Below are 17382 nucleotides of genomic sequence, written 5' to 3'. Positions count from 1 at the left end.
CTTTATACAGGATGTCCGAAAAGTCTTTCCCTGATTACATAACTTGATAACTCAGGCTAGAAGTAAGATACAAATATGAAACTGGTGTCTAATTGTTTACAAACTATCAAAGTTTTTTTTCACACACCAGTAAACTTCCACATGAGCACCCTTGGCAGCACGTAGCACATCTAGGCGATATTCATTTTCCGTCCACACATTAACCAACATCACTGAAGGGATCGATTCAACGTCTGTGGTTATCCGTTGCCGCAGGGTTTCAAGATCTGGTACACGTGTTCGGTAGACCTCCTCCTTTACATAACCCCATGAAAAGAAGTCTAATGGGGTTACGTCAGGAGAGCGTGGAGGCCAAACCGTTGGCCCATCACGACCAATCCATCGCCCAGGGAAGGTCATATCGAGATAGGCACGGACGTCCAAACCCCAATGAGGCGGTGCACCGTCTTGCTGAAACAAGACATCGGGGTGATACTGAAGCAGCTGAGGAACAGCATACAGTTGCAACATGTCCAGATACACTGCAGATCTGATGGTAGCCTCAGCGAAGAAGAATGGCCCTATAATTCGATCGTGCAATAGCGCGCACCAAACATTCACCTTCGGACTGCTTCTAGTGCACTCCATGACCTCGCCAGGGGGTTGTGGACCCCAAGCGCGCACATTATGGCGATTCACTACTCCACTGACAAAAAAAGTCGCTTCGTCGGGAAAGGCAATTCGTCTGAGATAACCATCATCGTCCTCAATACGTGATAGGATTTCGACCGCAAAGTCATATCGACGTGTACTGTCATTGGGCAACAAGACCTGAACGATTTGCACTTTGTATGCACGAAACAATAAACGTTTGTGTAGAATGTCATGGAGAGAGCTTTTTGGCATCTGTAATTCACGTGAGGCCCTGCGCACCGATTTCTTCGGACTGCGCAGAAAAGACTGCCTTACAGCTTCCACATGGAAACATTGCATTAAAACAAGCGTTCAGTGCATAGTGCTGTGGAATGTGGAAAAAACTGCAAATTGGCGTTCATAAGAAGAAGAACAACACCAAAAATGTAACAGGAGAGTAATATGTAAGAAATTGTCCACGCAACCTGCCACTGATGATGCCTTGCAGAAAATAAAGGCGAAATGCGTATGGCACTAAAATTGTGTTTTATTCAGTTGCTGTCAGACGGTCCATAAGTAAAAATTATTAATATACCGTAATATTACACGCGACTGAAGAAGACAGGACTACAAAAGTTGAAGCTTCCACCCTGTCTGCTGAGGTTCTTGGTCGACCAGACCTCGGAAGGTCAGCAACCGATCCTGTGTTCTTGAACTTCTGATACCTGGCTTTAATGCTCTCGACATTAGGTAGATTCCTTCCAAATGTTGTCTGGAAGTGTCTCTGCACTGTGGTTGGTGATCGTGTCTCATGGTACCACAGGACACACTGTGCCTTCTACTGATTGGTTAACATGGCTTCTTGGGCACTGCACCTCATCCACTACTTACGTACTGCGAACCTAAAACAGAAAAAAACTTTGATAGTTGTAAACAATTCGACACAAGTCTCATATTTGTATCTTACTTCTAGCCTGAGTTATCAATTTATGTAATCAGGGAAAGACTTCTCGGTCACCCTGTACTACGTGGAAGTTGAACTTCAGCTGTCTGATCGTGCCGCCCGTAGATGCCCTTATTTCGTTTCTTGCCAAACTACAGCATGACTGCTAGGAAATTTCACTAGCATAAGAAAAGAAAATACCTTTGGATTCTGCTCCCACATCAGCGTATTACACCATAATTTGTCATAAAGTTCAAAACGAGAAATAAGTCTGCAATTCTTTGTCATATAGAGACAGATGGAAATTTGTTTGCCAAACTAGAACATGGCGGACGATACAAAGCACATGAATCTGCAGACACGCTGCAGTTCTATACTCAGAGACCAGACTTATACATCCAGGTTACATCACAGTCGTTACATAGAGATCACTGCATGAAAGCCATTCGTCACACGCGCGCCATAAAATTACATGAGTAAACAGAGACAAACTCATGTATAGTTTTTTTTATTTTAGAAATACTATTAAAACTACATATAAAGCTTCCAGAATGAGATTTTCACTCTGCAGCGGAGTGTGAGCTGATATGAAACTTCCTGGCAGATTAAATCTGTGTGCCGGACCGAGACTCGAACTCGGGACCTTTGCCTTTCGCGGGCAAGTGCTCTACCAACTGTGCTACCCAAACACGACTCACGCCCCGTCCTCACAGCTTTACTTCTGCCAGTACCTTGTCTCCTACCTTCCAAACTTAACAGTAGCTCTCCCGCAAACCTTGCAGAACTAGCACTCCTGAAAGAAAGGATATTGCAGAGACATGGCTTAGCCACAGCCTGGGGGATGTTTCCAGAATGAGATTTTCACTCTGCAGCGGAATGTGCACTGATATGAAACTTCCTGGCAGATTAAAACTGTGTGCAGTACCGAGACTCGAACTTGGGACCTTTGCCTTTCGTGGGCAAGTGCTCTACCAACTGAGCTACCCTAACACGACTCACGCCCCATCCTCACAGCTTTACTTCTGCCAGTACCTCGTCTCCTACCTTCCAAACTTAACAGAAGCTCTCCTGCGAACCTTGCAGAACTAGCACTCCTGAAAGAAAGGATATTGCGAAGACATGGCTTAGCCACAGCCTGGGGGATGTTTCCAGAATGAGATTTTCACTCTGCAGCAGTGTGTGCGCTGATACGAAACTTCCTGGCAGATTAAAACTGTGTGCCGGACCGAGACTCGAACTTATTGCACGGAAAGCAAGAGTATAAAAATACAGTGTTTTATCGATAAGAAGAATATACAGTATTTCTGTTGCTGGCTGCTCTCACTACCTTGATATGCAACAATTTTGCACAGTCTTAAGGATTTTCTCATTGTTGCACTTAACTCGACATTCCAGTTCAGAAATATCTGTTTAGTGTAATGATTTCTTTTTGAAAAAACTACTGTATTGAATAATTCTGATGTTTGTGGCTCTGATATAGCAACAATTAAGGAATTGGAAAGCAGGATATTGTCTTGGCTAGAGTGTCATCGATGGATGTAAGGTGTGCCCAGTGAAACATGTTGGATCCTGTGCTGTTCATGTTGTACATTAATGATCTTGCGGATGATATTACTATGAACCTCAGACTTATTGCAGATGATGTTGTTATCTACAATGAAATGCAATCTGAATGAAGCTCTAAAAATATTCTCTCAGTCCTTTATTAGCTTTCAGGGTGGTGCAGTGATTGACAGTTTCCTTTAAATGTTCAAAACTGTAAAATTGTGCTCTTCACGAAACAAAAAACTTAGTATCTAGGTATATAATATTAGTGAATCCCAGTTGGAGTATGCAAATTCATACAAATGCTTGGGTGTAACACTTAACAGGAACATGGGAGTAAAGCAGGTAGCGGACTTTGGTTTATTGGTTGAATGCTAGTGAAATGCAATCACTCTGCAAAGGAGATTTCTTACAAGTAATTTGTGTGACTCATCCTAGAATATTGCTCAAGTGTATGGGACCCATACCAGATAGGACCGGCAGGGGATACTGAACATATACAGAGAAGGGCAGCAAGAATGGTCAAAGGTTTGTTTGACCTGTGGAAGAGATTGACTGAGATGTTGAAAGAACTGAACTGGCAAAGTCTTGAAGAAAGATATAAATGGTCTTGAGAAAGTGCACTAAGAAAGTTTCAAGAACCACCTTTAATGATGACTCAAGGAATATACTACAACACCTCTAATATCGCTCCCATAGGGATCAAGAAGATAAGATTGGATTAATTACAGTATGCACAGAAGTATTTAAACAATAACTTTTCCGGTCCTCCATAAATGAATGGAAGAATGGAATGGGAAAAAGCTCCAATAGCCAGTATAGTGGGGTGTACCCTCTGCCATGCACTTCACATTGGTTCAGAGAGTATAGATGAAGATGAAAAGGTAAAGAAGAAAGGAAAAAAAAGATCTCTTGAGTAGGGGAAGCAGTTTTATGGTTTTTGTAGTTTATTATCAGGTTTCTCTTTAGTGTGGTGCATAATCTGGTATGTTAAATTCCGTAACAGTTCCCTCTTATACACATTCATAGACTGCTTTGGTTCAAAGTGCAGCAAACAAACCTTCTTGTTATAGCGTTACAGGAAAATTGTAACTAAACAGCCCGTTAATGTGCTGCTTCAGTACTTTTTGACCTGCAGGAAACTTACAGAATGACAGATTTGGTGTCTCGTTATTGCAACAATTTGTTGCACTACACATGTCTTCATTTGTATAAAACATGTTACAGTCTTATGTAAATGAAATTTTATGCATTCATCGAATATATTATTCAGTTACGTAGCTTAACGTCAGCACAGCATGCTGCTTTCACATTGTATAACAAAAAGTAGTTTGGTCTTGTTGCCTGCCCATTGTTTTTTTTTAGATAGGGTAGCCACTTTTTCATTCACTGTTGTGCAATTTATTTTTTTCATTTTTTACTTTACTTTAATTAGTCAGAAGTTCATCATCATTGTTCTTCCAGTGTTTCCTGAAATTTATTTTGACCAGAAAGAGAGAATACAGTTTTGAAAAATTGACCAATGGAGTCAAATATAAAACCTCTTTTTATTCTTGTTGTTCTTTTATGCTTTTTTATGCTGGTAAGTTTAGTGCTGATAAATTGCTTTGAACAAAGATCATGTTAAAGTGTAATCACAAAATGTTGTAGGTAATGCAAATATTTCGAAGCATCATATTTTGAGTCCACAGGTTTTCCTGTTAATAGTGCACTTCTCAATTTGAGTCCACTGATATGACTGCTACTGTATAGGTGTGTGTGTAAGAGAGAGAGAGAGAGAGAGAGAGAATATTATTCTTTATTTTTATTTCTTTGGTGATAGGTGAAAATAACTTGGCAGCAAACACATATTTTGCTCAAGCAAATAATTCCTTCCTGTGTTGTAATGTTAAACTCAGTTGTGATAAGATATGAATGGCCTTTCTTCAGTTTTCTGCATGTTTCATACTCAGACCCCTGACATCTTATTTGGGTTCCACAGAAAAGGGATTTGAGATGGTATCATATATAGGAAATGTACTGGATTTATGTAGGGACTCTATATACATGAAAGAACTAGTTCATTCATTTATGCATATTCACATAACATATGACTCAAAGAGATGTACAGATTGAGGCAATGACTTATCTGTCTGTAAGGAAAGGGGCCATTGAACAGATTGAGGCAATGACTTATCTGTCTGTAAGGAAAGGGGCCATTGAGATAGAAAACTCTTGTTCATTAGGTGACACACACACACACACACACACACACACACACACACACACACACACACACACACACACACACACACACACACACACACCTGTACCTATATTTAGAAATGCTTCTGCTCGTGTGTTATCTGAAATTTGAAAGCCCACCAATTTTTTTTTTCAGTTGTTTACATCTCCATCATTTTGATATATTTTCCTCCTTACTAGAACCTGGTGACTTTTATGTGTGTGGTTGCATACATAAAACTGTTCTTTCATCTCTCATTGTTTATTTTTTTATTGTGAGGCCATATGAGAACAACAGTGATTTGTATGGACATCAGTCCAGGTAACTGCAACAAACCACTTATAAATTATATGTTTGCCTCCATAAATTAATTTTGAAGTTTTTTGGGGTTGTCTAGGGATGAGGCATGCAGAAGTTACATATGCATGTTTGTAGCCTGGTATCTGTATTTCCTAATGTATTCTGTCCCAAGTAGAAACTTATTACATTGATGTCCAAAACTCACAGACTAAGTAACTTTTGCATGATGCATCATCACTAAGTAACATAGTTCAATGAAACTTGGATGCACCTACAAAATACTGATACAGTGTATTACATAAGGTAACTGGAAGAAATGTGCAGTGAGAGGAACAGAAACTACACTTTATTTCATAGGCAATGATTACACTGAGGTCACTATGATTCATGATTGTTCCCTGATTATTACAAACGCTGGGATATGGTTGTTAATAGGGTGTGTGATCACCATGGATGGTTGTGCGTACTCTGCAACATGTTCCCATGCAGCTCACAAAGTTGGTAAGGAGTTCTTGGGGTGGGGCATTCACTTCCTCCACCAGCATGGTTGACAACTGCTGGATGGTTGTTGGTGCATGTGGATGTGCTGTAATAAGTCTCGTCAACGCATTCCACACATGCTTCATAGTACTTAAATCAGGGATATGAGCTGGCCAGTCCATTTGCTGAATATCCTCTCATTCCAAAAAATTGTCCATCTGTGCAGTTGGATGTGGTCTTGCAAAGTCATAAATGAAAATGAATTTGGGGCCAAATGCACCCCGGAAAAACGCACATGGGGAAGGAGTGCTGTGTCACAGCAACGTTGACTGATGAGCATACCGTGTTCAAAGATTTGGGGGTCAATGCCACTCTTACGGCTCCCCCTCATATGGCGAGATGTGGGAATATGTAATGCACCCAGGAATATTGTCGAACTTGGAGGCCTCCCCAGTCCAGCCAACTTAAACTCCACCAATCATGTGTGGGACGTTTTGGGGAGACATATTGCAGCATGTCCACATGCACCAAAGATCATCCTGCAGTTGTCTACTGCAGTGGTGGAGGAATGGAATGCTGTACCACAAGAACTCATTGCCAACCTTGTGGCCAGCAGGGGAGCACATTGTAGTGCATGCCGTTCTTGGTGATCAAACATCCCATTAAGAACCATGTTCTGCCTTTTGTAATGTCCAGGGGACCAGTTACTTCAGTGTGATTATTGTCTGTGAAGAAAGTGTTATTTCTATTTGTCTCATTACACATTTCCTTCAGTTATCCTCTGTACTATACCGTGGCAGTTCTTTCTGTGTATGGTTCAAGCTTCACTGAACTATGTTACTTAGCAGTGACACATCATGTAAAAGTTACTACTCAAGTTTTCCACACCGATGTATTTGTCATTCAGAGCATCCATCACCAAGCTTTTATTTGCACCCATATCCATTTAATTTCAGAACATATTAAATTACACTTTTCACATAAATCTGTGGATTAGTTCAAGTTGTTTATGTATAATTTTGCTTGCATATATAAGTTTGTTTATTTCCCAGTTTCTTTCTTCATTTCCTTCTGTGTGTGTGTGTGTGTGTGTGTGTGTGTGTGTGTGTGTGTGTGTGTGTGTGTGTGTGTGTGTGTTTTATATCCTATGTCCTGTAGGATTCACAGTTGGGTGAAGACCTTTCTGTTGGACACGATTTTGGAAGTGTGTGTCTGCTTATACATTTCATGCTATTTTCTTGGACTAGAGGTAGATTGTGTAACTTACTTTTTTGTTTTTTTGTTGAACAGGTGCATGCAGGCAGCTGTGGCTACGAACCAGTGTACTGTGAGAACAAGTGCGGTACGAAGGTGCAGCGCAGGCAGCTGAGCCAGCACAAGGCGGCAGACTGCACCAAACGGTTGGTGCCTTGCTGCTATTGCACTAAGGAGTTTGTGGCCGACACACTAGCTGCACACCAGGCAAAATGTGGGCGTGTTCCAATCCCATGCCCCAATCGGTGCGGGGCGCCACATCCTGCCCGCGAGGATCTGGAGGCCCACTTGAGGGACAAGTGCAGCTCCTTGTCAATTGCTTGTGCTTTTAAGGAGGCAGGATGTCGTTTCAAGGTAAAAACAATAATTGTCTTTTGAAAATATTTCAGCTTGAAAATAATAAGATTTATAATAAGGAAAAAATGCTTGTTTTGGACAAACTTTGGCTCTGGAAAGAATACGTGTTATATCCTATGTCCAGTAGGACTCACAGTTGAGTGAGGGTCTTTCTATTGGACATGATGTTGGAAGTGTGTGTCTGCTTATTCGTTTCATGTTGTTTTTCCATTTGGCTGCATACAATGTTACCGTTTTACCAAACTATTCTGCTATCTGTAGAAAACAGTTTGATGGCTTCTGCAAGACGTTAGTTTGTCAAAATTTGGTTAATAAAATTTCACAGCATTGAAGCCCTAAAATATTTTGAGTGATATACAAGTTTTCTACGTGATTCAGAAGTCAGCAGTAGTATGCAGTTGACTTCTCATGATGTTATCTGCCCAAATGATACTTCTTGCTTTTTTATATCCTTGATACTTCTTGCTTTTCTTAATCCTTGATACTTCTTGCTTTTTTTATCCTTTTAGACCTAATGTACACCAGAAACTACTTCAATCATTTCTACTTTCAACGCTATTTTTTGTTCCCATATGTCTATTCATACTTGTACTAATTAGTTCTCACTGTGTCAAATGCCTGCAACTGTCTTGTAAAGTTCATAAAAGGAAATTTTCTAATAAATTGTACAGCATGACAAACATGTTGGTTGAAGCAGCAGTGGAACCCTTCCTCAATTAATGTAAGTTATTTGTTGATACAGTTCATTATCTGGCCAGACAACAGCTTTCGCAGTTTGGTTAGCAACAGAGAATATTTCAGTTCTGGGGCTGTGTCTAGGTTGAAAATGAGTGTACAACAGACTGTTGTTCAGAAGCAAGAGAGAATACCACAAGTTTGTCCATTTAGAAAATAGAAATTCTTTAGAGAGCACAGTGTCAAGGACCTGAGAAATTTTAGAGGTATGGATTAAAATGAGACTGGGTTGGGTATGGGAAGAACTTGTTTCTGTGCTGCAGTTGGTTTGGCTGCAGTATGAAATCGCTGGGTAAGAATGGAGGTTGGGAATAAGCACAGATTAGAGTACCAGATCAGAAACAATAGCAGCAGGAATGTCTTATAAAAGTAGTTAAGAATGTAAATACCAGTGTTTAGTTATAATTTTACAACATCAAGCAGCTGTGCAATGTACATAAACGACTTCTCAGATCTCTAGTACTTGGATTTTGGTTTAACCTCCTATGGTAGCCAAGAAGTTTACAAATGTTTGTCATATGTTTGTTGTCTACTACTCTACTAGTACATGATTAAATAAATTATCATTATATTTGAAAGGAAGATGGTCCCCTTAAGTCACCAGTAGTGATTCTAATCGAAGAATGAAGGCGAATTTTCCTTAATTCCATAATTTTTCAAAAGTAGAACATTTATGGGTTTCATACAAGATACTATGGATGAAATTAATTCAGATATAATTTTAAGTTACATTTTTATTTTTTGAGTTTTAAATTAATGGCTGGTGTTTGTTACAGGGTACCAGATATGCACTGGAAAAACATCTGGATGAAAGCACAAAGCAGCACCTTGCTCTCATGTGCAATATTGCAACGAAACAGCAACATCAAATTGCAAGTCTTAAGAATGCAGTGTCTAGATTGTCTCTGAATTATTCAGGTAATATTTGAATATATGTGTATACAAAGTATATTAACACACATACATAAACGCTAAACACATGCGTCCATAGCTTTCATTTTTCACCATCTTTCATATACGAGATCATCTTTTATCCCTCCTTCCAATGTGTGTGAACCAGTCTGGCAAGTCAGTTATCAGATTTGCCAATTTTATATGTTTAAAACAACATAGGGTTACAAAATCCAAAAGCCCACCGTACTGTACTACTGCTTGCATTATAGTTTTTCTCTTCATGTCATGATCGATTTGTTGCATAAGTAAGTGTGGTGGTCATTGATTAAGGAAACAATTCCAATATTGGGAAGCTTTGGCAGTACTGATGGTTTAAGAAGGGGTAATCAAGATGGGCTGAAGCACGAAATGAAGTTTGTGTTAGGGAGGGCATTGCAGTGCAACTGTGTTGGCCATAATGCGAGAGTGGTGTAATTGATAGCACATCTGCATAGTTACCAGGAGACTCAGATTCAAGTCCCAGATTTGGCACAAATTTTAATTCATTACTTCAGCTTCTGTTCTTACCAAAGGTAAAGTTGAGATTCAGTATGTCTCTAGGAAACTGTAGTTCCACCAGATTAGGGAAACTGTTTTTCTTCCTGTCAACAGTGACAGATAATAAGATACTGTTCTTCAGTACATACAGAGGGTCTCAGAAAAACGTAGTCACTCTTTGATAGTATTAATGAAACAAAATGCATACAGTTACATGTCTTGCACAGGGGAAAGTTATTTTATGAGTCCAAAGTGACCCCTAGCTGAACAAGATCCATGCCACTGAACTCTTGACTGAACTACGGCTGTCATTGTTGCAGGTGTGATAGCTGCATGGAATGCCTTGTTGGTTCCTCATAGCTCATTCAATGTTCTTGGCTTGTGTTGATAAACTTCATTTTTCGAGGTCCCCCTTCAGTAGAAATCAAGAGGTGTATGTTCTTGGAGACCATTGTGGGTACTCAGCAGCACTTCGACCTAGCCATCATCCAGGCAGATTTTCATCTAAGTAGGCTCAGACATCTCTGCAGTTGTGATACAGAGTGCCATCTTGTTGTAGGTAAAATCTTTCATTTCCAAACACCTCTCACACGGCAGGTAAAAATCGATGTTTGCAGCGTATGATGATATAAGTCACCAGTTACGGTACCTTCAATAAAGAATGGGCGAATCAAACCATGTAATGACAGACCTCACCACACATTAACACCCAGTAGATTAACATATTTGTCCATGTGAACATGAAGATTTTCAGGAGCCCAGTACACGCAGTTGTATTGAAATGCGCATCGTCTGACCAAATAACCATCCCTGCAAACTGTTCATCCTCACTTAGCTTGGAGTACTCCATCCTTTGATCTGGGTTGTACTCTTTCATAGCATGCAGCAACCTTGGAATGTCCACTTTCCAATTTGTAACCTTCAGAATTCGCCGTACACTTGATCAGTATACCCACTTTCACATTCACCCTGTGTCACAGATTTTTGAGGTGACCTAATAAAAGGTTGCAACACAGCAGTGCCGGAAGCTGCACTTTTTCATGTTTTCCGTCAGCCAGACCTATCGTTGTGCACATTCTGAACAGTACCGTCGGCTTCAAATTCACTCCAAATAAGATAAAGTGTTGTATGTGTTGATGGCTGAGTTCCGCACACATTAGGCCATCACCGTTGTACTTCCATCATGTTTTCATACTTCCAGTGCCACTTCAATACGGCCTTGCATTACTCAAACAACAATCTTACCTCAGTCATTGCTGCACTGCCATCTGTTGGAAAAGACACACCAAAATCTGTCGAGAAAACAATGGACTACGCTACTATGCAAAATTGTAAATATATTTCATTTTGTTCGTGAGATATTAACTGTCAAAGAGTGCCTACATTTTTCTGGACCCCTCTGTATATTTGAGCATCAGTTAGGCAGAACATTAAGTAACATACTCAAACTACTACCATCAGAGTTGGAAGTGTGTTCTTGAGAGTTAATATAATGCAAGAAATGGCATGAATAAAATGTGTTTTGCAGACTACAGCTACAATTGGAGTATTACAGTCACAGGGAAGGAAGGTATTACTAACAATACAGATAGCATAAATTTCAAGATGGGAAAATAAAAATGAGGACAGCAGAACGACGACAAGAATCTAAGGGAAGTGAAGAGTAGGCAATATAGACTCTCCAAGACTCATCAAAACTTATTGCCATGGTCACTTTATATACCCTTAAGAGTTTTGCCATTAACATTTCTTTCTGCTGCCTACCCCTCTCCGCTCCAAATAATAATAATAAAAAAATCTTATGTTTGTACAACATGCTTCCTGCAACTTATTTGAGCTTTTATGCCGTCTCCCCCACTTGACACTTGGATCAGAATAACACAGTGGTCGACAGCTAGATGTTGAGAGGACAGCTACCATAGCAGCCACCAGTTAGAAATATGTATGGTCATGCCTTATCACTATTGTCGTTAAGTTCTTGCAACCACAGGTGCCAGTAACCTCAGTCAGTCGCAGATGACAGTTGTGGCCAGTGATCTATCTCTTCTAATTATTTTTGATTGCCTGCTTTATTTCTGTGTTGAGGATGTTTAGTGCACAAAACAACAGAAGGTAGGAGAGAAAGTTTGTAGAAAAGTCATGTAGGTATTTCGATCCTCTAAAACAAATTCATTATTGCTGTCACAGTCGACCTGTGCAAGCAAATCACGTACATCTGCATACATATTCCACAAGCCACCACACTGTGTGTGGCATAGGGTACACAGTACCACTGCTAGTCATTTCCTTTCCTCTTCCACTCATAAAAGAGTGAAGGTAAAATAACTTTCTATATGCTTTCATACATGCCCAGATTTCTTTTATCCTGTCTTAGCAGTTCTATGTCAGTGGCAGCAAAATCTTTCTGCAGTCTTCATCCTACAGGGAATCTCATTGCAGTTTACAGAGCATTTCTGTAATACTCACATGTAAGTGTACCTGTAACAAATCTAGCAACATGTCTACGAGTTGCTTCGATATCTTTCTTTAATCTGACCTGGTGGGGATCCCAAACACAGGAACAATTCTCAAGAATGAACTACACTTTCCTAGAATAACTGCACCATCAGAACACTCATATTTGCTAATGAAATTTGTCATAAATAATCCATCACCATTTGAGAATAACAGTGATGTCCGTTCCTACAACACTAGAGAAAAAGTGACCTTTATTACCGATTATGGAAGTTGTCAATGGCTCAGAATGGAGTTCAATATGCAGCAACAAAATTTTTTGTTCATTTGCCCAGTAATGAAAAATGTCTGACAGGTAGCAAAGTTAGTTTTAAATCTAAACTAACATCATTTCTCTTAGACATCTCCAGTTTCATGGATGAATTTATATTTAAAAACTGGTACTTAATGTCAACACTAAGTATATTTACATATTGTGGAACTGACTCACTCCACATCACTTTGATAAAAGAATTGTTCAAGTGATCTTTGGAAAATGTAACTCACTCTTGTCTCCTCCTTACACCAAACCATCATCAACAAAGTCACAATTGCTGTTCTCCCTATTTTTCAGATCATTTATGTGGTGTCACCGCCAGACACCACACTTGCTAGGTGGTAGCCTTTAAATCGGCCGCGGTCCGTTAGTATACGTCGGACCCGCGTGTCGCCACTGTCAGTAATTGCAGACCGAGCGCCACCACACGGCAGGTCTAGAGACACGTCCTGGCACTCGCCCCAGTTGTACAGCCGACGTTGATAGCCACAGTTCACTGACAAATACGCTCTTATTTGCCGAGACGATAGTTAGCATAGCCTTCAGCTACATTTGCTACGACCTAGCAAGGCACCGTATTCAATTGATATTGAGATTCTATTAATGTATCATCAAGAGCGATGTTCTACAAATGTGGATTAAAGTTAAGTATTCCAGAAGCTACGTACTTTTCTTTATAGGATTCATTACGTATCCTGTTTCAGACCTCACGCCAGCCTGCGTGAGTTTAAGCGCGTGCCTTTCGGCTTCCTCTCATTGTGTCTAGGCTGTCTTGTCTTGACACAACAATTTATGTATATAGAAAACAGGGATGATGCTATTAAATTTCCGTGGGGGCCCTTTTGATTATACCTTTCTCTGTAATTAACACTAGCCATCCAGGACAATATACTGTGGGTTGTATTACTCCAGTAGTCTTATTTCTTAAATAATAGTTAACTGGCAAAATTGGCCTCTTCCTATTTAATTGTGTAAGAGTATCCGTCACTGTATTACTTTTTTTGAGATGTATTGTCTCCCATTTATTCATTCATGCTAATTCTTTCAGTTTCATCCTTTTCATGGTTAAACCATTTTATAATTTTCTTTGTGTCTCAACATTATCTCATTTTACTGGGTATGGTCACTTTTGTGTTTCAAAATGAGAGGTACATCATTACATCTGTTTTTGGAGTAAATGAACTTGATTCAGAAGATTTAATATTACCCTCCTTATCTTCTCTCACCTTTATTCCTTTGTGCTGTTAATTTTGCTATTGTTTCCCATACAGATGATTGCAATCTTTGTTAATTTCTGAGCAACAACATTCTCTACAGATGAGTGTTTAATGGGATCAGTAATGGAAAAAATACTAGCAGCAGGTATGCCAGTGATTCAACACCAACACATTGATTGGTCTTAAAAGTTTGAACTTAAATTAATTTTTCCAGACCTGGCTGCAGAAGAACTTACACATAAAGAACAAGTGCATAATTATTAGTATTCCTAAATCTGATGATTATTGTTTTTCAAACCTAGAAATATCACCAGGAGGTTGGAATAATTGAAATTTGTTCGTGAAAGCTATTACAGTCACAGTTGTCAAATCCTGGTACTGTAATTTACAAATTATCTACAGTCATATTATTTACTTTTTCAGGTACTCTCATTTGGAAAATCACAGATTATACTTTGAAAATGGCTGAAGCAAATACCAAAGATGGAATGGAATTAGTCAGCCCTCCATTTTATACTAGTCAGTATGGATACAAATTGCAGGTAAGCTCCTTGACAGAGTGCAATTCTTGCAAATGGCACTTGTTAATTTACTCCAAGAAGAATAATGTAAAAAATATATATTCAAAGTTTGTTTGCATAAAAGATATTACATTATTGAAACAGATATTCTGTTATATGTAACTTACAAAACAATGATATTTTTGTAATCAGTTTATTATTTGTAATCCTTTATAGGCATCGCTGTTCCTGAATGGTAATGGTGCTGGTCAGGGTTCTCACTTGTCACTGTACATAAAAATTTTACCAGGAGAATATGATGCACTCTTGCGGTGGCCTTTTTCTCATTCTGTTTCCTTCACGCTCTTTGACCAGGCACCTGTGCCAGAAAAGGTAAGTGCATGTATCCATTTGGCTCAGAAGCAATATCCGAAGAAAGTCTAATACAAGAGTTAACTTATTTTTCTTTGTATAAGTTTATGCTGTAAACGTATTTATACTGAAAATAGTAATTAGTGACACTAACTGCTCATCATCATTCTGCTGCTTGTGTTTAATTGTAATAATGATTTCCCATCAAGGTAATTTGCATATATGTTTCTCAAATACTCAGCAAGTCACTTAAATTATTAGCTTAACTTTTTTAAAAGAGTTTAATTGATGAGTATATTAATTATAAATTTGGAGTAAAGATAAATCCTACATTTCACTTGTCATTTGCTATCCGTCTCCTTTATCATGAAACTTTGATTTCTGTTATAGGCTTGCAACATTGTGGAAAGCTTCATTCCAGACCCAACATGGAAAAATTTCCAAAGACCAAGTAAGGAGCCAGACTCACTAGGTTTCGGTTTTCCTCGATTTGTTTCACATGAGATGCTCAAGAAACGACATTTTGTCAAGGATGATACAATGTTCATAAGAGTTAAAGTGGACCCAAGTAAGATTGTGGCAGTGTAGAAGGACATCATGCTGTGTCAACAGGCTCAGTGTGTGCTATTTTCAGGACAACAATCTGTGAGGACATTTGTGTCATGGACATCTGAAGTGTGTGGTGCATTGGCACTATTTGTGATCAAAATGTTAGTAATTACCTATTGTAGATAAGTTTATGCCTGTGTCTTTCTTTGATATTTCTCTACATGTAAATATGTACAGTCTCCCTGTTAGTTGTATATTTGTGATAAATCCTCTGTTCAGAATAATGAGTGATAAAAAATAGTCATACTGTGTATAGGTATCAGTTATATGGTAGCCATTAAGCAGTAATGAAAAAACACTGTAGTAGTTTCAAACTATTTGTTTCACTGTACATATGATCATAAAGCACAACTCCTGTTTCGTACTAATTTACAACAACAGTTTGTAGACAAAGGATGTTTGATTTAAATAGTTTCATATTTCATAAAAAAACTGCCTCTCCATTGCACAGTTTCTCAGGGAATGAGTAGTGTGAACAAATAGTTATGCAACTGTAAAGTGTTAAAGTCATATTTTTATGCAGAATCTTTATGTTAAAAGATCAGTTAAATGGTGAGTTGTAAATAAATTAGAATACAATGAGAGATAAAAGTTCTCCAAAAAAAGTTTATTTAATAACAGCAAGTGTGAAAAATGAAAGCTTAAATACTACATTGTTCTTTAATATACAATGCACATGTTTTACTTTTTAGTGCTGACTGACAAAGGTAAAAGAATTGTAAAACTCTATACTGAAGAAAACCACTCATATATTGTTCTTAACAGCAAGATAATTTTGTAAGCTGAAAGTCAATTTCATCTAGTGAGTATTAACCAGATACTGATATAAGGGTTTGCAGCCAAAGATAATGCACATTTTTTCTGGTACATTGTGCAGTCATAGAAATATGTGGTAGTTAGAATCTCAGGAGATGGTGTCATTCATCATTCCTGTCATCAAAGCTGGAGACAAACCAAAGGACCTGTAGTTGATTCTGTATGCAAATTCATGCATGAATTCAATATGTGAGACAGTTATAATGTATCTTTTTTTATGATGATTAAACTTTACTGCAAGTATCTTTTGCTTAATAAAGATGTTGCTCTGAAACCACTGATGTTATACGATTTCATTGACCACTGCTATAAGCTGATATCCAACATATATATTTCAGTAGAAATTGTGATTTAAAATGTAAACCTCTCAAGCTGGTAACCTGATTATGTACTCCCCACCTCAAGTAAAACATACTGCTTTGCCTTCTTCTGACTACTTGTCAATTACGTGTAGTGATATTTGTGCTGACACACCTTAAGGACTTTGTTGAAAAGTGAGGTGGAAAATATGAGGAGCTACACAATGCCCTTGAAAAAAAAAGTGATACATGAATGTATTCAGAAGACTACTAAATATTCCAATGCACAGAGCATTTATTGTTCATCAAATCATAGATAAAAAACAAGGGAAAGTGGACATATAAAAGTGAGACTTGTAACAGAACTGCTGGTTACCTACAGGAAGAGATGGCAGCATACATTTTTTTCTTTTTTAAATATCTCACACTGAAGGTTATTGTATGCGGTCTTGTATGTTTTAAATGTAATTAAGATGTATTGTTAACGGGTCCTGAAAAATCAAAATGTTCGAGGAATAATTGCTACATCAGAGTAATTTAAAAAATGCTACAGTCCTGTACCATCCAGCCATGTCATCTTTAGCTAGTGGGCTAGCATGGAAACTACTGGCTCGAAGGTGTAATAGAGATTTTGAGAACAGGAAGGTAGATTACCACAAAGATAAGTTATTTAAAAAGACACTGTCTTTGCCTCCTAACAGCTGCAGGTTTGAAGCAAAATTCCACTGCATGCTAAAAAGGAGCAATACATACGATTTGCAGCAGGAGTGACTGGCTCGCTTGAGTAATGAGAAAATAGGAGGAAGTGTTACCATGGGTTGCCATGTTTTGTGGTTGCTTGCTCCAGATTACACGAGTAACATTATTTCTTAATGGTCACCTTAGTTCCCTTCTAGAATGTTCATTCAAATTGAAAAC

The 17382-nt window shown here is 38.6% G+C and overlaps 1 protein-coding gene across 2 annotated transcripts in view; it reads left to right on the top strand.

The window, feature by feature from the left end:
• LOC126197885 (TNF receptor-associated factor 4) overlaps positions 1 to 16446 on the top strand; it is a 684818-nt gene extending 668372 nt beyond the window's left edge. For both annotated transcript variants that reach the window (XM_049934673.1, XM_049934674.1), the window contains 5 exons: positions 7395 to 7712; positions 9227 to 9368; positions 14292 to 14410; positions 14606 to 14761; positions 15131 to 16446. In XM_049934673.1, the coding sequence (XP_049790630.1) occupies positions 7395 to 7712; positions 9227 to 9368; positions 14292 to 14410; positions 14606 to 14761; positions 15131 to 15328 (933 nt within the window). In that variant the 3' untranslated portion in view covers positions 15329 to 16446. The remainder of the gene's footprint in view (positions 1 to 7394; positions 7713 to 9226; positions 9369 to 14291; positions 14411 to 14605; positions 14762 to 15130) is intronic.
• Positions 16447 to 17382: the final 936 nt, after the last annotated feature.

This window comes from Schistocerca nitens, chromosome 1, assembly GCF_023898315.1.
Source record: "Schistocerca nitens isolate TAMUIC-IGC-003100 chromosome 1, iqSchNite1.1, whole genome shotgun sequence".
In the NCBI taxonomy this organism is placed as follows: Eukaryota; Metazoa; Arthropoda; class Insecta; order Orthoptera; family Acrididae; genus Schistocerca; species Schistocerca nitens.
The sequence above is the reverse complement of the archived record's forward strand: the minus strand, read 5'-3'. Positions and strand labels throughout refer to the sequence as shown.